Source organism: Balaenoptera borealis (genome assembly GCF_965194805.1).
Source record: "Balaenoptera borealis genome assembly, chromosome: 8".
Taxonomy (NCBI): Eukaryota; Metazoa; Chordata; class Mammalia; order Artiodactyla; family Balaenopteridae; genus Balaenoptera; species Balaenoptera borealis.
In genome coordinates this window covers 112,747,316-112,771,928 of record NC_138865.1, presented here as the reverse complement: position 1 = coordinate 112,771,928, position 24,613 = coordinate 112,747,316, and the positions used below count along the sequence as shown (strand labels likewise).

General features: G+C 39.8%; 1 protein-coding gene across 18 annotated transcripts in view; it reads left to right on the top strand.

The window, feature by feature from the left end:
• MAPKAP1 (MAPK associated protein 1) overlaps positions 1–24,613 on the top strand; it is a 235,613-nt gene that overhangs the window by 118,228 nt on the left and 92,772 nt on the right. For 14 of the 18 annotated variants that reach the window (XM_082403308.1, XM_082403292.1, XM_082403298.1 and 11 more), the window contains 3 exons: positions 8,594–8,770; positions 21,816–21,890; positions 23,507–23,616. In XM_082403308.1, the coding sequence (XP_082259434.1) occupies positions 8,594–8,770; positions 21,816–21,890; positions 23,507–23,616 (362 nt within the window). Of the gene's footprint in view, positions 1–8,593; positions 8,771–21,425; positions 21,495–21,815; positions 21,891–23,506; positions 23,617–24,613 lie in introns of all 18 variants that reach the window. The other 4 variants (XM_082403294.1, XM_082403307.1, XM_082403299.1 and 1 more) reach the window with 2 other exon arrangements.

Sequence of the window (24,613 nt, the reverse complement as noted above, 5' to 3'; positions counted from 1 at the left end):
CTTCATTGTGGTGCGTGGGCTTCTCATTGAGGTGGCTTCTCTTGTTGTGGAGCACGGACTCTAGGTGCACAGGCTTTAGTAGTTGTGGCACGAGGGCTCAGTAGTTGTGGCTCACGGCCTTAGTTCCTCTGCCGCATGTGGGATATTCCCGGACCAGGGCTCGAACCCTTGTCCCCTGCCTTGGCAGGCGGATTCTTAACCACTGTGCCACCAGGGAAGCCCCGACTAGTCCTAATTTTTATGCAGAGATTTCAGTCGTGTGTTATGACTCCATTGTACACTGGAATAGCCATTCCTTTCCTTCTTTTCAGGTGTCCCTTAGACATTCAACATATTTCACTGGTGTCTTATTTACTATTGATCTTCATTAGGCTACTGACAGGTGAAGTACTGATACTAAAAACCTGAAGAATTTTGCTGTGGTATACAAAGCTGGTGTAGTATACTTTGGAGATTATCGCAGTGCTCAGTGAGTGGAAGTTTATGGCTATAGAGCAGTGCTGTCCAAATGAAATGCAATGCAATCACTTCACACCTGTTAGAATGACTATCATCAAGAAGACAAGATATAACAAGTGTTGGCGAGGACGTGGAGAAAAGGGAACCCTTGTGCACTGTTGGTAGGAATGGAAATTGATACAGGCACTATGGAAAACAGTATGGAGGTTCCTCAAAAAATTAAAAATAGAACTGCCATATGATCTAGCAATCCCACTTCTGGGTATGTATCCATAGGAAATGCAAACAAGATTGCAAAGAGATACCTGCACTCCCAAGTTCATTGCAGCATTATTCACAATAGCCAAGATATGGAAACAACCTAACTGTTCATCTATGGATGAATGGATAAAGATGATAATGGTGTATATATACACACAATGGAATATTACTCAGCCATGAGAAAGAAGGAAATCCTGCTATTTTCAACAACATAGATGGACCTTGAGGACGTGATGCTAAGTGAGGTAAGTCAGACAGAGAAAGACAAATACTGTATGATATCACTTATATGTGGAATCTAAAAAAGCGGACACATAGAAACAGAGGTTAGAATGGTGATTACCAGGGCCTAGGGTGTGGGTGGAATGGGGAAGTGTTGGTCAGAGGTTATAAACTTTCAGTTATAAGTTCTTGGGATCAGAGTACAGTGCATTTGAAAAGTTGCTAAGGTTGCCAGATGTTCTCACTGTGATGGAGGTATTGGCTGATACTACTTGGTAGTAATCATTTGGTAATATGTAAGTGTATCATATCAACACTTTAAACCTACACAATGCTCTATGTCAATTATATTTTAATAAAGCCGGAAAAAATGCATAATACAAGCTACAAATGTAAGCCACATTTACAATTTTAAGTTTTCTAGTAATCACATATTTAAACATTTCCAAAAAACAAGTGAAATTAATTTTCATAATATATTTTATCTAACCCATTATATCCTAAATATTATCATTTCAACATGTAATTGATATAAAAATTATTAATGAGATTTGTAATGTTCTGTTTTTTTCGTCACATATTCAAAATCCAGTGTTTATTTGCTATTTACAGCACATCTCAATTCAGACTAGCCACATTTCAAGGACTCAGTAGCCACATGTTTGGAAAGTGCAGCTGTAGAGTATGCCAGCACATGATATAGCCATGCAGTGGATTTCACTGTGGATTCACTTCATTCTCATGGAGCCCTTGGGAAACTTGGTGGACCGCCTAGATAGTTGAGGTTTATCTCATTCAGTATCGAGGTTTCTTTATTTTTGTAATATTTCATAGAAGCTCACTAACATGTGTTAACATTTTCCTCTGCCTTCTTAATCAGTATGTAACATAGTGGTTAAGAGTGTGGGATTCAAAGTCATAGTCTGGGTTTGCATTCTGGCACTAACCATTAGGGTGATCTTGGATGAATTACTTCAGCCCATGTATTCCATTTTTCTCATGTGTAAAATGAGGATAGAAACTTCCTATCAGGGTAGTTATGAAAATAAAATGAGAAAATACATGGCAAGTGCTCAGTAAATGTTTGTTTCTGTTGCTGCTAAATACTATAACTCCAGCAGCTACTACTGCAATGAATACTAGTATTAGTTCAGCAATAGTAGCATAATTTAGCCCTTTCTTGATGACTCAAGTAATTGTACCATGCTATGATACAGTGATGCTCTTGTGGGCTTATGAAAGTATCTAGGAACATTTGACTTTACATTATACGTTTTCTGACAGCTTTGCAATTTGAATTCTTTATACTCCCCACACCGCCACCACCACCCCCACTTTTTTTTTTTTTTTTTGCTGTCTGCATGCCTGCCGCTGTCTACTCTTCTCCCATTTCTAGGTTGCTGCTTCTAATTTATACTCCTTAGAGTCATCATTGAGAACCATTTACCTAAATAATACAGCCTAAGGTGCCCTTCCCATCTGACCCCCAGGTATGCTCCCGTACATTCTAATGCATCACATTCTTTAACTGGCAGCTTCTTGACACGCACCATGTCTGCTTTTGCTGTTTCCTTAGAAATGCCTTTCTCACTCTTCTTTTGATATCCTGCTTAATCTCAAAGACTTAAGTCCCTCATCATTTCTTCATTCAGCAAATATTTATGGAGTTCCAGGCCCTGGGTATCGAGGATAAAATGGAGAACAAGAGAAACGCAATTGCTGCTCTCAAAAAATTTACAGTTTGGTGGGGAAGAAGAAATTATCAAGTGTAATAGCATTTTGTAACTGGCTCATTTCACTTATCATTTGTATTCATTCATGCATTCAGTAAATATTTATTGAGTGTTTGCTATGTACCAGGCATTTTGCTGGGTGTACAGTGGTGAGGGGAACAAGACATAGTTTCTCTTTCATGAATTCTACAACCTAGTGAGGGAAATGGGCAGATAATTAAGCCAAATAATGTTTGCTTAGAAGCTGAGTTAAGTGCTCTGCAGGGAAGGAATGCCATTTGTGAGAGCCTCACCTGGGAACCAGGGAGGAATTCCCTCAGAAAGTGATGCCAGGGGCATTTGGCAGGGGAAGGCTCCTGGCAGATGGCACTGTGTGGCAGTGATGCTGTGGCAGGAGGAAGCATGCTGTGGTCAGGGAACTTGAAGACGTAGCAATAGAAACTGTCCTAACAGGAGCTCAGAACAATATGAAGGTCTTGCTTCCACCTAAAAATTAGTGGACATTTTCTCCCTAGAACTTTACCAGGAAATTTAGATTTAACTATTCCTGTCTGAGGTTGCTGTGGCTTGACAAACGTTATGATGTTATTTATCAGTTTTACTTTCCATTTATGGGGGGGTGTGTTTTAGAGAAAAGGAAATCTTGGGAGTCTTAAAAATCTTTTCTCTGACTTCAAAGAGATGAACTTCTGAGCTGCAACCATCAGGAGCTTTCTCTTACTAATGCCTGACACGCTCTTAATATTGCTTGTCACCAAAATAAGCAGCAAAGCTCATGTAATGAGCATTCTGGACATTTCAGAATCATGCATTCTTTTATTTTTCATTAAAAAAACAATAAGCATTAATCTCTCTTGTGTTCATACTTTAGTGTGTTTTGCATTTTCTGAAGATAAGAAATGAACATGTCAGATCACATTTGGTAGAAATCTGGGATGCTTCCTGGAATGCTCCTGAATTTTCATATATGAATTAAATACCATCTATTTATGGGCTATAGGCTTCTGTCTCTTCATAAAAGCCATACTGGCCTTTGAACATAAAATGAATATTGGTCAACAATTCAATGCAATAAATTTTTCTAATGAAGAAATTTAGCTTTATTTGATGAAATATGAATAAGGGAAATTCAGTTAATTGTACTCATTAAAGCTTTGGAGATCTCTATGTCTCCCCCAAAAGGATCTCTCTTTGGCAGCAGGCTCCATTTTGCATCCACTCATTTCTTAAACTTCCAGTCCTCTTACAAACTCCATGGTACCTAAAAGGGCCTGCTCCTTCCATGCCAACCCAGCTCTAAAATTAAGCCTCTTCTTGTGGATCCAGTTGTCCTGTACTTGTTTGTTAGCGCTTTGATCATTCTTCTCTCTCTGGTAGTGACTCACAAACAGGACTTTTAGGTTTCTCTGTCTCATTGCTATCCACCATGCTTCTGTTAGATAGTTAATTCTGCTTCTTTGTAATCAGAAGCTTAAAAGTGGTAGAAGAAATTTTGGCAAAATGAGAATCCTTCTTCATTCCAGGCACTGTGAAGTTAATTATGTCATTTAATCCTTATAAGACCCTTATGCAGTAGTTATGGTTATTTCTTCCATAATTCCAGAACCTAGTAGAGAAAATGAGCACACTTACCAATCAGGCAGGCCATGCTCAGAGTCTCTAGGACAAGTGATTTTCTCTGTGTAGTGGGGTGAGAGATTTCCCAGACTTCTTTGTACTGTTCCATATTTCTAAATTGTCTACAGTAAGAATGTATTAATATTACACTTATCAAAAATTTAATTAAATATTTTATAAAGAAAGGAAAATGAAAGTTATACATACCTATTATGGGACATCTGGAAAGTACAGAAATTTAGAAAGAAAAAAGTGCTCATTGCTTTAATGTAAATATAATCTTTATGAACTTTTTGGTCCCTTTTCTTCTAATCTTTTTATATGTATGTAATTGAACATTTTTATATAATTGTAATAATTTCTTATTGTTTTCTCCTTAAAAAACTGAGATGCCAGTGCTCATATCTTGGTGAACTGTAAGAATGCCTCTTTCATTTTCACTTTGTCCTGGGCCTTCTTCCCTTGTCTTGAATTGCTATCTCTGATACATGTGCATTGCCTTGAAAGCCCCACTTGGCTAACAGGTATCAATGTGACAAGCCAGAAAAAGAAAAAGAAAAGCTTATTACTTCTCCTCTTCTCGTTAACACACACATCATTAATAATACCCTCTATGTTTTTTTCATGGGTAGAGTGATTCAGTCTACACATTCATATATTCATTCATTCAACAAATATTTGTTCTAAATGCCAGCCATTTTACTCTTCAGTGAAGATACAGAGATAGTAGAAGAATCCCTGCTCTTTAGGAGAACATAGATGCATAAATAAGAAAAAGAGCAGTGTGGTAAGTTATATGCAGAAATATCAACCAAGTTCTGTAAGAACACAGAGGAGAATCAGTTGGATTCTCCTAGAGATCCAAATGATTCTCCTAAAGAAATCAAGGAAAGCCTTTCATGGGTAAGAAAATGGAGCTCAGACAGATTTGGTCACATAGCTGGTTTGTGGTTGTGTTGGCATTAAAACCAGATCTCACTGCAAAACCCGTCCTCCTTCCAACAAACTGTCATGAAGAGGCACCCCGTTTTTGTTGTTTTGGAAGCTCTAGGTGTCTGTATTTGGCCAATTTCTGAGTCAGGGACCACAGCTGCCCCTTTTTTCTCTCCCCATTTCAAAATGCCACCAATTTCTGATTTGATCAAAGAGTAATGGAAGAGAAGTAAGGAAACCTGAGTTCTCTGAAAACCAGCTTTGCCACCATTTAACTAGGTGATCATGGGCACCTTATTCTGCTTTTCTAGGTATCTATTCCCCATTTGTAAAAGCGAGGAGATTGAAATAAATTTCTCTAAGCTTCTAATTTTTTATAAATAATATGTCGTTGAAATAAATCTCTCTAAGCTTCTAATTTTTTATAAATAATATGTCGTGGTTTCCTTCTCCTTTTTAGCATATGTAGCATTTCCATACGATTGTAGGTTCCCAAGGACCTTGGGAAATCTTGACACACCATGGCTTAGGCAGAGGAGTAGATGGGAGTCAGGAGTGAGGGCTCTTGACTGCCTGGGTTTGAATCTCAGCTCTATAACTTACATGCTGTTTAATCTTGCATGTAAGAGTAACCTCATTGAGCCTCAGTTTTGTAATTTGTAGAATAGAAATAATAATAAAGGACTCACAGAGCTGATGGGAAGATGCAGGGAGCTTATGTGTCTAAACCACTGTGCACAGTGTCTGGCACGTGGTACTCAATAAATGTAGCTAATGATACTAATGGCTGTTTTACTAGTACTAATTTGGAGTCCTGAAGCAGTTTTAGAAGTCAGAATATCACAGTAGCTTCTTTTATTAACGATTCCCCTATAAAGGCACAAAGGAACCAATATCCATGCATAGAATATGGAATTTTAGTCATCTTTTTCCCCTTAGATGTTCAATTAAGGGTTGATAGGGGGTGGAGCACTGTTTACTGCTAAACTTTACTGAAGACCCAGAAAAGACTTCCGTTAGTTTGTATAACAAAGAGTGGATTATTCACTCTTCTCTTTGCTGTGTTCCCGGTGCTCAGGACAGGCTACAGCACAGCGTAGGCACTTTACAAATGTTTTTTGAATGAATAAATGATATCACACTTTATATTTAAGAACTGGGGGGAATAATAGCACTTGGCACATTGAGTCTTTTGGCTTTCAGAGCTTAGGCTGTGACATTTGCTGAGTTTGTTTCGAGGAGATTTGGGGGCATCCTGTGACAATCAAAGCAGAATTCTTCTGATACCACTGTTTGGCTTTCTGCTTTGATCAATAGACTTATTATTTGCCCTTGAAACCTCTGTGGTGCTAGGGATTCACAGACATTCCTCAGGATGATTTACACGGCAGTAAATAATCTGTGCTGTCCATTGCTTGCTTCATCAGTGTCTGCCCTGCTCATAAAATCCCGGAGGCTCAGTGGCCCCAAGGCTGGAGCATGGTGGACATGTTCACTCCAGTTACAGATGTTTGCACATAGAACATGTTGCTCACTTTCATAGTTGCTTTGTTGCTCTAATATGCATCCACCATTTGTCTTTAAGGGTTGACCTAACTATAGAAGTTATTTTCCATCTGACTTTATTATAGTTACTACCATTTATTTTTTTACCTCTGTTATATGCTAGGCACTACATATATTATCTCATCAAAACTTCAAAACCCCCTCTAGGTGATTGTACCCTTTCTGTAGAATTGGAATCCGAAGGGAACGAAGCATATTCTCTGAAATCACGTAGTCCATGAGCAATGGGGCTTAGGTTGAACTCAAGTCCCTTTGGACACAAAGCCCTTAGCTACTACACCATGATATTTTCCTCATCTGAAGGGCTTTCTTCTCCTTCTACAAGTGTTTTGTGTTGAAGCTGGTAACCTTTTGCAAAGATTGGTAAGTTTCCCATACCATTCAGAGATGAATTTTAAGTTTCTTAACAGCATTGCAAATACATGAAATTTATAGTGACAAACATAGACAGATTACTTTCTTGTGATCCATCCATTTAGTAAATTTATAGTTCCCATTAATTTTAATCTGTCCTTATTACCTATTTTATATAATAAATATCTCTTAGTCATGACAGACTGAGTATAGATCACCTGAAGTAGGCTCGCTCTCAATAAGCAGAGTTGCAGCTAAAGATTTGTGAATTAATTGGGAAAATTGCAAATCAGGTAGTCAGTGAAATAATTCATTGTCACATCCAATCAATAAACTTTGTAAATCAACTCATTTAATTCAAAAAATGATCTATATAGATCAAGCAACCAATTAAACAATTAGCATACACTTTGCAATTAATTAATTTAAGCATCAATCATATAATTAAAACTGCAAATTTAAGCTACAGAATTTAGAATCCTACCTCCTTGTGAACTATTAGGTTCCTGCTTCTGAATGCTAGCAGATTTGCAGTTTCACAATTCAACTTTGGTGCAGGGTATTTTAAAGTGTTTAAGTTGATTTCAGTTTTACATTTTCTTTATGTTAGTATAGTTTCCCACCCTTTTTCAGCAAATTGACTTTTTTATTTCCCCCAAAGGAGAAGGAGTGTTAATTCTAAATTGGGCAAAGCTGGAATCTGGGAGTACTGACTGGACGTTCTGGGGAAGTGAGACAAGTCCAGAAGTAGCTGAGAAGGCTAGGTATCTGCGTCAGGATGAATTGTGTCATTTGCTTTTACTCTGTTAAGTGTCCTTGGTGTTTGGAATCAGATCCTGTCAAGTGAGCCTGATACTCTTCAGAGAAAGGAGAACTGTAAAGATTGTCTTGGCTACCTTGAGTTCTTCTTCTGATCTAGAGCATAGATATTTTCTTAATCCTGAACATAAATCAAAGGCCTCTGATTCCCTCCAAATAATTGTTTCCTCCTTTATAGTTTTGTCTCTCTTTTATGATATTTATTTTATTTACATTCATAAATATTATAGCTAATGTAGTGCTTACTTTTTCCCTTTGCTCTACTCTAAGCTTCCTTTGAGGGCTGATACTCAATCTCATCTTTGATCAAAGGGGTTAAGTTCTGGGTCTTATCTATTAACAGGTGCTCAGTAAATATTTGTTGAAAGAATAGAGCAGTATAAATATTCTCCTTTCACATTGTTTTTCTCCCCCTTTGCGCTGCCATCTGTTTTCTCTTTATCAAATGAAGTAGGGTTTGGGAGATCTAACTGTATCACCAGGCTTTGGGGTAAAAAACAGTAGTTTTTGGTAAAACAGTAGTTTTGGTAAAACAGTAGTTTTACCCAGTTTGCTGTACACCATAGCTTCTGGTCTCTGCATCCCTCCCTCACCTTGGTGTTCACTTACCTTTTTGTTTTTTCTTACAGTGACAATGTCAGTGCCTACTGCCTGCATATTGCCGAGGATGATGGGGAGGTTGACACAGATTTCCCCCCACTGGATTCCAACGAGCCCATTCATAAGTTTGGCTTCAGTACTTTGGCCTTGGTTGAAAAGTATTCATCTCCTGGTCTGACATCCAAAGAGTCGCTCTTTGTTCGAATGTAAGTATTGACTCTGTTACTTATCTCAGTATCTCACCTCTACCTTCTAGTATTTTGGATTTGATTTTGGCTTTGTTCATCAAATGAATGATATTTGGTATCTGGAGAGTCAACATGTAATGATTACTTTCAGAGAGATGTTGGGGGCAACATTTGCATTGTATTCTATGCCTCTGCACCTAGACTAAATGCAGACTGCTTTGCAGTAGCAAATTGTATTAGGTATATCTTGAATGTCATGTCTAGGAACCAGACCTCTGGAAATACTGGGGTACTTTGGGGCCTATGAAGGACAAATTTGGGGTTTCCCTCTTTCTCATTAAGGAATCCAAACTGAAAATGTGCATTGCAGCCACTTCTCTTTTGTGACTTAAAATACTTCTTTTTCTCTCCAACTTTGTTCAAATCAAACTTGATTTTTCTTCTTAGTTGCCTTCCATTAGACTGAGCAGAGGTTCTTAATCTTTCCTGTGCCTTTGGTAGTCTGGTAAAGCCTACAGAAGCCCTTCTCAGAAAAGTGTTTGTAAATGCAGAGAGTAAAATTCACTGGAGTATGAAAGAATTCCATTATATTTAAATAGTTATCAAATTATTAAACAAATTTGTGATATAGTCATATGTACTGGCTTTATTAATACATTAAATGACAAGATCCAGAGGCAGATCTAACAGTAACTCCTGATGTCTTGTTTCAAAGTAGTGGTAAGTGTAAATGATATTTGAGAAATCTGCAACAATTGTAATGTGCTGTGATGGTATCTGTGGTTTCTGTTCATGACAGAGTCACCAGTACTGCTCATATGACTGTGGTTTGTTGACCGCATTCATAATTCAAGAAGATGCTAAATATCAGTTAGAAGTTAGTTAAAATAAAAATGTAGTTTTTGTCCATTAACATCTGTAGAGCACCTGAGTCTTACACATATGTCCTGGTTGTTAGGGGAAAACCTGCAGCGTTTTCTCAGCTTAAGGTCTTCTAACAGAGGCCGTGACAGTCCCACTCCTGGCCATCTCCTGGGAGCAATAGCGATCCCTTTGGCACCCCCTGCTGTTAGTAACCAGCAAATTCACTGTCCAGAAGAGGGATTGCTTTAGAGGACTTTCCCCCATCTTTTAAAAACATATTGCCTTTGTTTCAGGTTTTTACTAAAAATAGGATTATGTTACCTATGATATATGAGTATTTTGGGTGTTTCTACCCTTGACCAAAGAAAGAAATCTGTGTGCCTGGGAGTGAGCCGGGGGTGGCTCCTCAAGCTTTATTATTGTCATTTCGTCCCTACCCTGAAATCATGTTTGGTGTATATAACATCACGTATTTTCCTTCTTTTTACATTTCAGAGGCACTAAAACAACAACTTTAAAGAATATTAAAGTAATTTAAAAGTTTTCCAATGATTCCTCCATCCCAGTATAATTATTTTCATTTTTGTATAATCATTTCCACATGTATATATATTACAGTTTCAGTTCTAGCGTACATATTGTGTTATTTTTACTTAACATTATATTACAAATATTTTGATATCTGTTCTTAATTCCTACAATCTACCTTTATTATGTAATGTCTCAGACCTTAGGTAAAAACCTGCAGCTGCTTTTCTAACAAACCGTTGATCAGCAAAAATAAAGGGGCTACAGAAACCCTCATGTTTATGCTGTTCCTTTTTGGACTTCACGCAAAGACAGTTCTGTGTAAATGTACAGTTGACTCTGATTTGGAAATCTGAAAATCAGTTCATCCTTGTTATAAAAAATTTTTTACAATTGTAATTATATTGATGTTCATATTATATAAAATAACTCATTTAATAAAGTAGTACTTTAATTTTTCAAAAAAATCTAGACAGAGACAGCCCGTTACAGAGCTTAGTGTCTAGTGGGGGGAGAGTTGTCAAACAGATCATTCCGATGTGATGAGCAATACAGCAGAAAAATGTACGGGATGCAATGGATGCCTGTCAGAGGATGGTTAGATTGTTTCCTTGTTCTGGTTGTAACAGGTGATTCTATAATGATAGTCCTTTTCTATATCCCTTTTATTTCTGTTGAATAACTTCCTTAGGATAATTCCCTGTGAATAGGATTATTGATCAGGGTAGAAACATCTTCAGATTCTCGCTTTGTATTGACATATATAGCCTTCTGAAGAGGTATCTATTACAATGCTACAAATAAAATTCATAAAACCATCTTTTCAGTCTTACCATTACAAGGTATCATTAGAAGTTTTTTCTTTTTACTTTAAAAGATGTATATAATGAAATGTCAGTAGTTTCTGCTTAAAATTCTATTGTTTATTAATAAATCACTAGAAGAATTGTTCTCATTAGCACATAATTTTTACTACATAAATATTAACATATGATCATAGCAGTCTTTTGATCTGAAAGTCCTTTTTCAAACAAGAGCTTTAAAATCAGTGATTTTCAATAGAATGAGGTTGGGGGTGGTTTGGGCATACCTTCCCAGGAGAAGCATCTAAGGCTACACAGTGTCTCACTGTGAACCCTACCTTCCAGAGAATGGGAAGAGAGAATGGGAAAACAAGTGCTTTAAACCTGATACTTTTTTTTTTTTCCTGAATTACTCCCATCCCTGCACTCTCACTCCCAAACACACACACCACAGTCAATCCTTTTTTTATTCTAAACTCCAGGAGTTTATTCAATATGTCTGGAGTGTTTCTGAAAACACAAGGTCAAGTAAAATCTTTATATGTGAGCATTTAGAACAAATGTCAATACATTTTCTCTTTCTTCTTTTTCTCAGTTGTCTGATGAAATAGTACAAATTACTGACCATTTGCCCTGTGTATGTTTTTTTGGTTCAGCAACCTCCCATTCACCTTTCTGGTCTAAATTCTAAGTTAGAAAAATGTCTCCTGCAAATGCAGGACAGAGCAGACCTTTAGGAGTCTCCAGGGACATATCCAAAGTTTCAGAGAGTGAAGTGCCAGCAAAAGAAGTGAAACCATTGCTCCTTCTCTTCATTCCCTCCCTTTCCTCCTTGCATCTCTCTCCCAGTGGCGAATGGGCAGAAAGTGGCTGCATAGACACTGCACTGAGCCAGGAAGAAGGAGCTAGGTTTGACAATGGGAAGTGAATTAGTGTTTACTAAAGGCCAACTATGTATATGTTATTTCATTTAATCTGAAAATAGCCCAGTTTTTATTATGACCATTTTAGAGACATGAAAACTGAGGCTGGGAAGTACTGCTGTCAGGCCTGGACTTAACCCCATGCCTAACTTCAAAGTCCGTGTTTTTTCCAACACCCTGATGATGGTTGGGATGTGGGTAGGGGAATCAAGTATTGGTCTAGTCATTCAAGTGAATCCCACTGTCTTAAGGCCAAAGTTCAAGAGCATGGTGGCCCCTGGAGCCACTTCTTGGGTGCCGATTCTGACCTTGCCCTTACTAGTGTGTGTGAAATCTCAGATGAATTACTTGACTTTTCTACGGCTCAGTTAAATGAGGGTAGTAATAATACCTCTCTCATAGAGCTGTTGTGAGGATTGGATGCGTTAATATGTGCAAAGCACTTAGAACAGTGCCTAGCCTAAATAAGCATTATCTAAGTGTTTGCTGCAATTGTTGTTATTATTAATAAAAATCCTCTGAGGGCAAGAACTGGATCATTAGTGCCCCACAACACCCAGCATAGCTCCATTACTATGGTGGTAATGGAGTAAATAGAGAGATTGAGTAAAGGCTGAATTGGAATAACTTTTGCTGAACACGGACAGGGGTGGACATTGGAGATCGGCAGACATCCTTTTAAGACAGGGGTCCCCAACCCCTGGGCTGCGGACTGGTACCTGTCCGCGGCCTGTTAGGAACCAGGCTGCACAGCAGGAGGTGAGCAGCAGGCGAGTGAGCGAGCGAAGCTTCATCTGCCGCTCTCCATCGCTCACGTTACCGCCTGAACCATCTTTGCATTACTGCCTAAACCATCCCTGCGCCTAGCACAGGGCTTCCTAGAGAAGGAATGAACAAATGAATCTTCAGGTGTCTGCGGGCTGCTCGGGGAGAAGGGGGCCCTTGGGCAAGCTTTCTGTCCCACCTTGCTTTCTGAGCCCACTTAACCTCTTCTACAGCCCTGTTTCTGCCTTTTGAATACCATGAAGCCCCAGGTTGCCTTCTGTTTTTCAGAGGCCCTCATACCGTTCAACCAGGAGTCTCCAATATACCATCTTTCCCTACTCCAAATGAGGCAGCACAGCCTTTGAACTTAGGCTAACCTGGGTTCAAGTTTCAGCTTCACTAGTGACTTGCTCCATGACTGTGGTCTCAGTTTCTTCATCTGTAAAGTGAGGATGGTAATTACTACCTCATGGATTTGTTGTGAGGAATGTTCTTAAATGTAAGTAATGTACAGACCTCTTTTAAAGGAAAATTAATTCTCCTGAAACTTCAGTGTTTGCCCAAATTTGTTTTATTATAAATGTTACTTAAACACATACAAATGTAAAATTCTAGCTATAAATTCCATGTCTTTATGCAATCCAAAAAAATTACAAATTAAATGCAAATAAAGCTATAACATTAATAAAATAAAAATTAACAACTTTAATGCAACAGATGATGTTTTGCTGAAATTAAATCACTGATGTGGGGTTTAATGGATGTTAATTGTTTTACTTGTCAACTTGAATCTTCTGATTTTCATATGAAACATCAGACTATCATATTATTTGTCCTTTTAAACAATGAATGTATTTTTAGGTACTAGTCCATTATTTTAATGGGCCAATTGATTTATAGTGCACCCTCCACCCCAAATTTTAAATGTTTTTTAATTGGAAAAATAAAGAACATTTCTGCTAGGATGACCAGTTTATGCCAGTCCTACCCAGGATCTTCCCTGTTTTATTTTTTTTTTATTTTTTGGCCACGCCGTGTAGCTTGCAGGGTCTCAGTTCCCCAGCCAGGTATTAAACCCGGGCCATGGCAGTGAAAGCCCGGAATCCTAACCACTAAGCCCGGAATCCCTTCCCCACCAGGGAACTGACTGTTTTAAAATAGAAAGTCCTAAGTCCAAGAGCACCCCACTCAGTGCCGGGTGAACCAGGATGTTGGGTCACCTTACTTTCTGCTGTTGTCAGTTGGTTCTGTTCATAGATGGGCTCTCTGCCTCATTTGTCCTGTGCACAGTGTGACTTGCATACCGCAGGGGATGAATTCTTCAGAGATCAGCAAGTCTGTTCCATAAAGAGCCTTGTGTACTCTTCTCCTGCCACTTTTCCTCATTCAACAAACTGTTTTGGCACGTAGCTTGCACTGATGCCATTTGGCTTTTCTAAGTCTATTACTGATGTTAAATAACCAACTGCTAGGATACTCAACCCCCCAAATCTCACCAGCTCATCCCACATGTTGGCAAACTTTTTCTATAAAGGACAAGATAGTTAGTATTTTAGGCTTGCAGGCCATACAGTCTCTGTGAGTCAACTCTGCCATCATAGTGCAAAAGTAGCCATAGAAAATACATAAATGAATGGACATGGGCTAGATTGGTTGACCCTGGCTTTATTATATGTTTATTTCTTGTTCACATCTGTCTAATGAAGGTCAAGTGGCTCTCCTGGGTATTTCTCCTCCAAGCAGTGACTCAGGGCTCCCCCCAGCTGGATGGAGAATGAGGAACATGGAAGACTGGGAATGGTCTATATCCATATCTATCTATCTATTGCTTATATAAGTCACTATATATACATCTATTTATCTATCTATATAAAATTTTGCTTTTCAGTGAAAATCATATGTACGTGATTTTCATTGAACTAAAAGCAAAATTTTTAAATTCTGAAACTCAAGAGAGCCTGTGAATGCATCTTTTGACCCTAGGGGGGGTCCATGAACCTCAGGTAGGAAATGCTGCTATGAGAAAATTAGCTCAGACCCTAGTGTGTAGGAAGTGTTATGTAGTTGCTATTTGTTATTTTTATCAGAGATTTATCAGCCTGAATAATTCATACTAAGTTGTATATGGGGTTTAACTTTTCTTTGGATTATTTTTTATTGCACAATTAATACATGTCCGTTATATTGGGTTGGCCCAAAAGTTCGTTTGGGTTTTTCCGTAAGATGTTACAGAAAACAGAATAGAAAAATTAGAAAATCTGTTTCTTCATATAAAAGAAAATTTCAAATTTCTCTTTGTTCCATCATGCAGAGATAATGACGTATTATATTATATAATGACTTACATTTAAAAACAGGAGCTAGTTAACTTAAATGAATCCCTAATTGGAAAAGTGTTTTGTGGAAAAGAGTGTGGAGCCGGATACCTTTTGATGTTCTTACTGAGTTGGGGCTAGGCTGGTTTTGCCCTCCCAGGCCCTTGGGCCCCAGGAAACCCCTGGAAATAGAGTTGTCCTTAGGGGAAGGAGAATGGATTACTCTAACAAAGTACAAATTAGGAGCCTGTTAGTGGACACGGCCTCCTTTACCAGATCAGCAAGCGGATTTCTAAGGTATCCATTGTTCTTGATTGATTTTGGACAGAGCAAACGTGTATGTAAACAGGAGTCCCTAACTTGCTGACTGCTAGTAGCTACTCTGAGCCTAAGCATTGAAGTTGTTTGGCTGTCAGGAGTGTGGGAGGGGAGAAGTAGGGGACAGAGAGGTATGGGGGGGTGGCCCCTAATACTAGTTAAGAGCTGGATCTCAGCTGGTTTTCAGCATCTGAAGAAGTGCTCCTTGCCAACAATGACCACGCCAAGGCCTTTAGACATAGTAGGACAAGGGAAAATGAAAATGAGATCTTGGAGTGGACAGGAGAGGAACTTGCATTGTCCATCTCTTCCCATCCCCCAGCATGGGCTAATTCAATCAGAATTTGTGAAACTGAGTTGACTTTAAAAATGGCAATGACAAGCAGCTGGGGTGGTGTCATTGCGTTACATGTGTTGACATTAATGTTTCACACTGGGATCCTACTCTGGGGTGGGGAAGAAGGGGTATAAGGGAAGAAAAGTCAAAAACAATAAAACGGACAGAATCTTCCTAGATCAGAAGTCAGTTAATTAAATTGCCCTCCTATATATGTGTTTTACTTAAAATGTTTAATATGTCAGGTGGATATGGGAAAGGAATCATTTTAACCAAGAGCTGCAGAGCAAATAGAATCCAGTTAGGATTTTGCTACTTAGGAAATGGACCCCTGGGTAGACGTTGGAGGATCTTGTACCAGAAGCTGGGCTGCCTCAGTCAGTGTGGCCCAGAGGGCTCCCAGAGACTGCTGTGGCTTCTCTTGGCTCTGCATAAAGGGAAAGGTTAGCTGCTTTTTTAGGAGGCATGCCCTAGATTCATTGCTCTTTCCTGTATGAGGGCCTTTCAAAAAAGGGTCTCAGTGGTTTTAGTATACATTCTTGATGAGATCTCCACAATACACCCTAAGTGACCAGACCTTATGAAAAGATATCATTAGTTTGAAAACTCACATACTCTTAATGTGATACTGCCTTAATGGTCTTGAGAGGAGGTAGTGGGGGTGAGGGGAAGAAATGAGCGTTTTTGCACACTTGGTTTGGTGCCCCTAGTAGCCATTATCTCATTTATTCCTTATAAGCAACTTATCTTTATAATATATAAATGAGGATCAGAGACAGGTAGTTATTTATCCGAGGTCGTGCAGTTTGGTAAGGGGCAGAGCTAAAATAGGGCAAGGAATAAAAAAAGATGCCTGTGCTCTTTGTAACCAGGCCTGACAATATGGCTATAAATTATCCTAGTTATTTATTGTTTGCTTGAGTCATAGAGGACCAACTGTGTGTTGTTTCTTTTCATTCTGTTGTATTAGCAAACATTTTCATTGTCCAGATTGTCCTCGTGTATGGAAGTGTAACATATGCAGCCTGTTTAATTTTGTATTTGTAAATCTGACTTGATTTCCTTTTTGGCAACAGCTACTGTCTAGAGAAAAGAAAAGAAAAGATTTTTCTTTGTGTCTGTTTAAAGTGACAGAAATATTGGAGTAAGTAATAAAGATGGAAAGCATTAATTACATACTTCTAAGAATTTAAAGGTCAGACAAGCTAAATATGTATGTTTTGCTCACTGGAATGTCTGTCTGTTGAAATTGTGCCAGGATAACTTTGTTCCTACAATAAAAGCACATATTTTAGATAGCCATCAACTTACTTTGGTATCCAAAAATTATACCAGATTGTTGCTTTAGTTGCTATATATCTTAAAAGTTTGGGACTCACATTTCTTATGTTAATGTGATTTGTTTCATGATCCACCCCCTTTGGCCATGTTTAGTTACTATGTCTCATTTTGATTTCCTCTGTTCTCCCCTCGGCTTGTGTTGGAGTCTGTCAGCTACTGCTATGTACATGTCAGGCTAGTGACTTGTAATGTTTATTAATACAACGTCAGTCTTGCTGTTGAAAAAACCGTGACGCTTCTCAGAAGGGTGCGATAGAACGAAGCGTTTGATTTCCAGATCCTGTCTGCACTGTGTGGTGAATACATTCTCAGATGTTATGCAGTTCACTGACCTGACAGTTGTGGAACCCCGCCTGGGACCCCACTTCAGCAGGACATATTTGAACAGAAACAGTTTGCAAAACTTTACACACTTAAACTCCTGCCAAGGCAAACTGTTAGCCACTTGAGTTTGTTATAAATACCCAGTGGCAGTGGTTGGAGGTAGCCCACGGTGTGTTTTATATTCTGAACTGAATGTGAGTGTCTTTGCGGTTATATAGAGTAGTAAATAATTGAGTTTGATTAGGGAGAGGGACCTCATTATCCCCCACCTGTGCCCAGCTGGAAGGGGAGGGTCGAAATGAAGCCATTAGCTGTCTCTCTTACTGGCATCTCAAAGAGCTCAAATACATCTGTGTCTTATTTTCTTTTCTGGCACAATCAGTCGAGCAAGCTAAGCAGGCATGACCGGATTTGGCAAGTCCCAAGGACTCTGGCAAAGATACACAAGGAGAAGGCGGAGGGCAGTCATTTTGGCTTCTCACTGCCCATTAGTCTAGTGAGTTATGTTTTTGGAAAATGTCTGTTTTGAAAAAGAGTACTTTGTCCAATGTCAAATATCACATACTCACACAATACGCTTTGATCTTTAAAAAAAAAATTTTTGTCAGTGCAAGGGGAAACAAAATGTGGCATTCCCACTAGTGTAAACTCTCTTTATGGATAAAGAAATACCCGAAGGACTTCCTTTAAAGCAGGCATGCTGCAGTTATTATAAGACTTTCTCTTGCTCGTATATTTTCATTTTCTACCTTGAAATGCTCGAAAATGACCATGCATGGAATTGGGACCAGAGCAGGCTGGGAACCAAAGGAGTACGTCTTCATCACGATTTTGAACTGGTCAGGACTGGAGGAGGGAGTGCTACTCTTGGCAGCCTTTTCCCACTTTCACAAACTGATACTGTGGCTCAGGGAACTAGGACGTTTTCCAAGGGCTTTTAAAAAGCAGTCTTGTAGGTCATATGGTTAGTCTAAGAGCTGGGACATTTATAATCAAACTGAATTTGTTACAGTGGGAGTTGACCTTTTCCATAGATTGGTCAGTGGTTCCAATCTGGAAGATATGCTCTCTGGAAATCTCTTCTTCCCCTTAGTCCCCCCAAACTCCCTTGGCCATAGGGAGGTTTAAAACACAGGCTTTGGAGTCTGGCTGACCTGGGTTCAAGTTCTGGTTCCTCCACTTCTTAGCTGCGTAATTCCAGGTATGTGTCTCAACCTTGCCAAACCTCAATTTCCTCCATTATAAAATGGGACTGATGATAACACCTACCTTTTCTGGAAGGATTAAATGAACAAAGTAAGTGCTCAGTAAATGTTGACTGAAGTCATTTTCTCGTCATTGTATATCACTTCTTTGTATGAAGAAAAGCTGATAGTTATTATCTATTGCTTATTAAGCATTTATTTTATGACAGGTATTATGTTAATTATTTTAGAAGTATTTAGCCCTGACAGCAATCTTACAGTCTAAGAATTAGCCTCATTTTGTAGATGAGGAAACTAGAAGTTAGAGAGATTATATCATTTACCCAAGGAAGGCAGAGCTGGGACTCCAAAGCAGTCTCTATTCTAGAACTTGCTGTGCTCTGCTGCCTTCTGGTGTTGCCACCATTTTTTCATGATACAGAGCTAAATGACAACTATGTTTTGAGACCTCTCCACTAAGAAGCTTCTCTGATCCCCCTCACCCTTACCGGCTGGGTTAAGTGCCCCTATGTTTTGGCAGCACTCTGAGCTTGCCTTCATCTTTGTGCTTATCATGCAGAACTATAATTCTTTGTTTGCTTCTTTGTCTTTCTCTCCCACTGGACTGTGCTACTTGGATTAGGGACTGTATTGTTGATTTCTGAATCCAAAATAGGATCTTTAATAGATGAGTGACCTCAGGTAAATTCCCTAATGTTTCCAGCCTCAGTTTTTGCAAAATGGATATAATTTATTAGTGCCTATTTTAGGGTGGAATGAGTTAATGCAGATTTAAAAGGCTTAACACAGCACTTGGCACATACTAAGTGCTCAGTAGGTAGTAGATGCTACTATTATTGTTGTAATTGTTGAATAATAACATCTTGTACTCTGCAGAAGCAGACACTTAATAAATCTCACTGGATTTCTCTGCATTATCACCTTGAGTTTTGACTTCCACTATCCCCACCCAAAGCTGAGTTAAGCCGAGGTGGAACGTACCTACTTCTCTGGTTTACTCTCTCAAAAAGGAAAACCTTAAAACCGGAGCCCAGGGTGCCCTGCTTTGAGCTTCAGGGGGGGTTTGATGCCTGGGCCAGGGGCTGCTTACTGATAGTGTCCCACTGCTGCCACCATGCCCAGCCAATTGCACATTTTCATGGCCCTGTGTTATCAATTATGAGCAATGAAGGTTGAGATCCATTTCCCCAAATAAGCAATATCTCCTGGGGGTTTTGGGGAAATGGGCTGAATGGGGCCTCTTCTCTTGGGGTGATGACTTGGGACAAGGGGAACACAAGAGAAGGAACATCGTAAACCCCTTTTACTGTTTGCCAGCCTTAGTTCCAGGTGCTTGGCATTCATTGTCTATTTTATCCTCCTGGCAATTCTGTAGGGACATGCCCTCCTCATTTCGTGGACGCAGCTGAGGTTCCCACATTTTAAGACAACATTTTGGTTAGCCATGGAGCCAGGATTTGAACCAAAAGGTATTTAACTCCCAGCCCATGTGTCTTCCTCTACAATATGTTGCCTTCCAACTTGGGTTCTGGTTCCAGCTCTGCCCCTATAAATAGAATCCAAGCTTCTCAGATAAAGACCTGTGCCCCTACTTCTCTCTCTGTCCACCGCCGCCTCTAGTTCAGTGCTTAGTGTAGAAATGCTCATTGTGTTAGGTTAATGCTGGTATAAAAACTTCCCTCTGGTAACTGAGTGGCTTTGCACTGGGACAGAGCTGAATTCCTCAAGTGAGTAATCTCTTTTTAAAATGCCCATACGTTTTCCAGTGTTTACGAGACTTGACAGGACCTAACTTGGAATTGACTGAAGCACTCCTGGCAGCGTTTAGTCAGCTCCCTGAGGTGGCGCGTCATCCTGGACACAGCACGGGCAACGCAAGGAGCTGTGGAAGGGCGGCTGCTTCTGCTCAGTGCCCCTGGAATGCCCTGCACTGGCAGAAAAGAAGCTGTCTGTCCACGAGGGGAGCTGGAGGAGGAGCAGTTTCCTAGCTGAGAGTGGGTTTGCAGCCCACCTGTCTGTCCATCCATCTGCCTGTCTGTCCAAGGGCTGGTCATCCCCAGCGCAGGTCACAACCCAGAGACTGAAGTGCAGTGCCATGAAGAAGGGAAGCAGGGCTAGCACCCTCCCCGCCTGCTGCCCCGGGTCCGCCAAGAGCATCGTCTCCTCAGTCTCAGACCCAGTGCCCAACATTAAATAGAAGTGCCTTTACAGGATGTATTTCCGTAGACATTTTAGAAAGCCCATAAAAAATCCTGGATATGAAGAAATGAGGCATAAAACCCAGACTGTTTGGAAGTCAAGCTGAAAATTGTGGTAGCAAGTCTCCGTATCCATTTATTAAATGGGAGCGTAACTTAACAGTTGCACCTACATGGATTCTGAGAACCACTTAGATCCTGTACTCTTGTGTTTTAGAAACATTAAGTGCCGTAGACTTGGGACAAGATCCAAGGTTGGCGTTCGTCTGGAGGGAGAGGAGCGAGTGGAGTGCGAGGCTGACCTGAGGAAACTTTCATTAGGTCTGGCTGAGGGCGCAGGACGTGGGTCACAACCTCTTTCTCCTTTAAATGTGCACGTTTTCACCAAAACGGAGCCCCCAAGTGAGATCCCGCACACCCGCGAAGGCACATTCCGAGTGCCGAGCATGCCCCTTCCCTTCACTGTTGTTTTCATTTTCCTCTCATGAACCTTGCTACCCTGGCTTCAGCACAGAGGCTGTAAAGGAAGATGGAGAGCCGAGTTACCTCAGAATGATCACTATCGTTAACATTCACGGGTGGTTCACTTATCATTCCTGACTGCACAGACATGGCAGCCGCTCGGAAGCGTCCGCAGGTGTAGCATGGTGATACATATTACATTGTGCCACAATGGATTTATGTATTCTGTAACAAAAGAAAAGTGTAATGAAAAAATACAGAAGGTAATCCTTTATTCCTCTACCACACAGTTTATCAGTAATGCCTGTGGATGATAAGTGCCAGGGATTTCCTCCACATGCTTTAACCTTGTCACCCAGGTACGTTTTGGTAAAATGACAGAAAAATACAGACAAGGGATTTTCCTCTGTTCAAAAATCTTTTAAAAGGACACTTTTAATTTATGGAAGTTAGTCCAAACACACGGCTTCGTTTTGAGCTTTTGGTCTGCCTTCGCTGAAAAGATAAATGTATTGGTTGGAAATAACGCTATCAGCCAGCAGCAGATTAGGAGAGAATGTAAGCAATTTATAAGCAGACTCAAATCTAAAATAGTTCAGGTGGAACCCGGACAGATGGAAGTTTGGGAGATCTAGCCCAATACTAGCTTGCGAGTACCCAAGAACTGGTGTTCCTTTTAGGTCCTACTCATCCATCGCCCAGCATATTGTCACAGATGGAGCGCATACTGACTTCCGAGGAGAAAGCAGGGGAAGGCAAGTCTGAACGCGAATGATTGGCATTTGTTCCAAACACACACTGGCCTAGTGCCAGAGCAAATACCCGCAAGTTTATAAATGCACAAGGCACTTTACATTTCAGAACTCTTGCCAGAGCATCACTTACTACCTCGCTCCCTAAATATAGTTTTAAAAAAAGAGCTATTTCTTATTTTGCTTTGATCAGTAAAATAAACTTTTAAAGATTGTTCTGGGATGGGGTCCAGCTTCTGAGGTAAAGAACGGCCGGGGCTCAGGCATGATTCAGTAACAGAGTGTTCAGTAAAATTAGCTTGACAGTTCTCAGGCCTGCTGTTCGAGAGCAAAACTTGACCAAGTTAAAATGGATGATCGTGCTGGCTAGACCAGCATCGGCTTTTGCCTTTTAACAAATGGAATGTCAAGGATTAAACAGCAAGCCGTATGGAGAGGAGGGGGTGTGGAGATGTCTTTGTATTAGGGAAGCAAATTGGGTCCTTGGTTTTGAGATCAGCCCCCAGCCCCCTTGGAAAGCCAGCCACCTGGTTGGGTCCAAACTAGGTTTAAGGCCCCTTCCCAGCCTGTCCTACCATTGGGAAGCTTTTCCATGGCTTAGCTTGGGGCTTGGCTTTTCTTTCAGTTTTCTTGTCAGTATGAAGTTCTGCCATGTTTTTTGGCTGTGTTCCGCTTTGAGATTCTTATGGGGAAATGGGAATGCAACCAAACTCCTTGTGGCAATTCCCATGTTCCATAGTTGGAAACTTGGGTCCCATTTGTTATATGAGCTGCTTGGAATTGGCCTGTTTTGTTTCAGTGCCCAAGCATAGTGAGTAGTATTTGTGATACCTGCTATTGCAGTTAACGGTCTTAGTGAAGTTATACCTCACCCAGGGATGGGCTTCTTTTTTAAGGCTACTTGTTCCTTACCAGTTTTTTCTTATCTAGATGACCCCCCCCCACCCCAAGTGTGATTGGCTAGAAGCTTATAAGTAGTGTTATTATTTTGTCGTAATTATTTACGCTTCAGCTAATATTTTGCTTGACCTTCTAAGACTAAGTAGATTAAAACATTACTACTGAAGTGTACACAGACTGTGTATTTTTTTTTAATGCTTGTTTATTAATTTATTTATTTGCTTGCCAGTTAGGGAGAGTCTTTGTTTTCCTTATTCTAAATTGCTTTAGGCTATCATATCCACCCCCCCCCATTTTCCCTCCAGGGCTCCATGAGCTTTAATATAATGGTAGTATCTGCCTGCAGTGACATCTACTGACACAAGCCAAGTTTATCGTTTGTTAGTCCTTGCTGCAAGATTTGGCTTGGGAACCAACACTAGGGAGCCATGGTACTAGTGACCCACACAGACCAATTGGATTCAATTTAAGATACATAGAAAAATCTTCCCTAATTCCACCCTCTCTTTCACTTGGAACTGTTCATATTAGAATGCTTTTCTCGCACGTGCGCTCTCTCTCTCTCTCTCTTTTTCGCGTTAGAAGTTTGTTTATTTAACCCTTTTTAAAATAATTGACACTTCAGTGTACACTTATTCAAATTGAAACTCAGTGAGGACTGTATTAACATCTCTTTGGTTGAATATTGGTCTTGATTTAATGTTTGTCTTTTCCTACAGAAATGCTGCTCATGGATTCTCCCTTATTCAGGTGGACAACACAAAGGTCACCATGAAAGAAATCTTGCTAAAGGCAGTGAAGCGAAGAAAAGGATCCCAGAAAATTTCAGGTGGGACAGTTAAATCATACTCTGGCAACAGAAGCTTAACCCTTAGTTAAAGGTGCTGGGTGTGGGTGTTGGTGTAGGTGTGGGTATGGGTGGGTGTTTGATGGCAGGCTAGATTGGTTCAGATGTCATTGCTGGGTTCAATAGCAAGTGTACAGCAGAAGAGTGATTTTAAGCTGCCCCTGGGCCCAAGGAAGGGATTGGGTCAGTGACATATGTGAGAAGAATGTGTCCATGTCACTTATGGAAGCTTCATCATTAATTTGCGATAGATTAAGACAGCGCTACTTGACTAACTATTAGTTGGCGTAAAGCTGTCTGGAAAACTGATTTAACCCTAAATTTGAAGCACTGCTTTTAATTTCATGTTTTCATGTAGTTTTCCATGGGGGAAACTTCTGGTTGCTAGTGTTTGGGGTATAGAACAATAGAAAACATTTTTTCATTTTTACCAAAATGAGGGCAACTGTAAAAAAATAAATTTTTTTTAAGATAAATCACTTGACACAAGTAGCTGTTAATCGCTAATTCCTCGTTACCCAATTTATACAGAAAATAAGCTGGTGGTATTAGCTGTAATATTTAAAGGATACGAGAAAAAATATTCCCAATATTGAGAAATAATTATTTTGAGAAAAATAGCTCAAAGATTTATCACACCATAGACAACTTTAGTATAAATCAACCTATCTATGACATGTCAAATATCTTAGCTTTGTAAGCAAATGAGACTTCTTAAACACCTTTGGTTTTATGTTTTGGAAAGGGAAAAAAAGCGTGGCTCGGGTTGAGGAAAATAGTTCTGTGTTCCTTTTAAGGGGAGGAATGTAATCTGTTCCAGATTTAATTAGCTATCTTCAGATGAAAGCTGAAGTTTTAATAAAAGTTAGAAGAGATAACCCAGTGAAGGACACGGATGAGCTGTCTCAAGGCCATATTCCAGGGGAACGATAAGAGCTGTAAAAAATGGCAGAGGAGAGCAATTGACTGGAGCAATGAA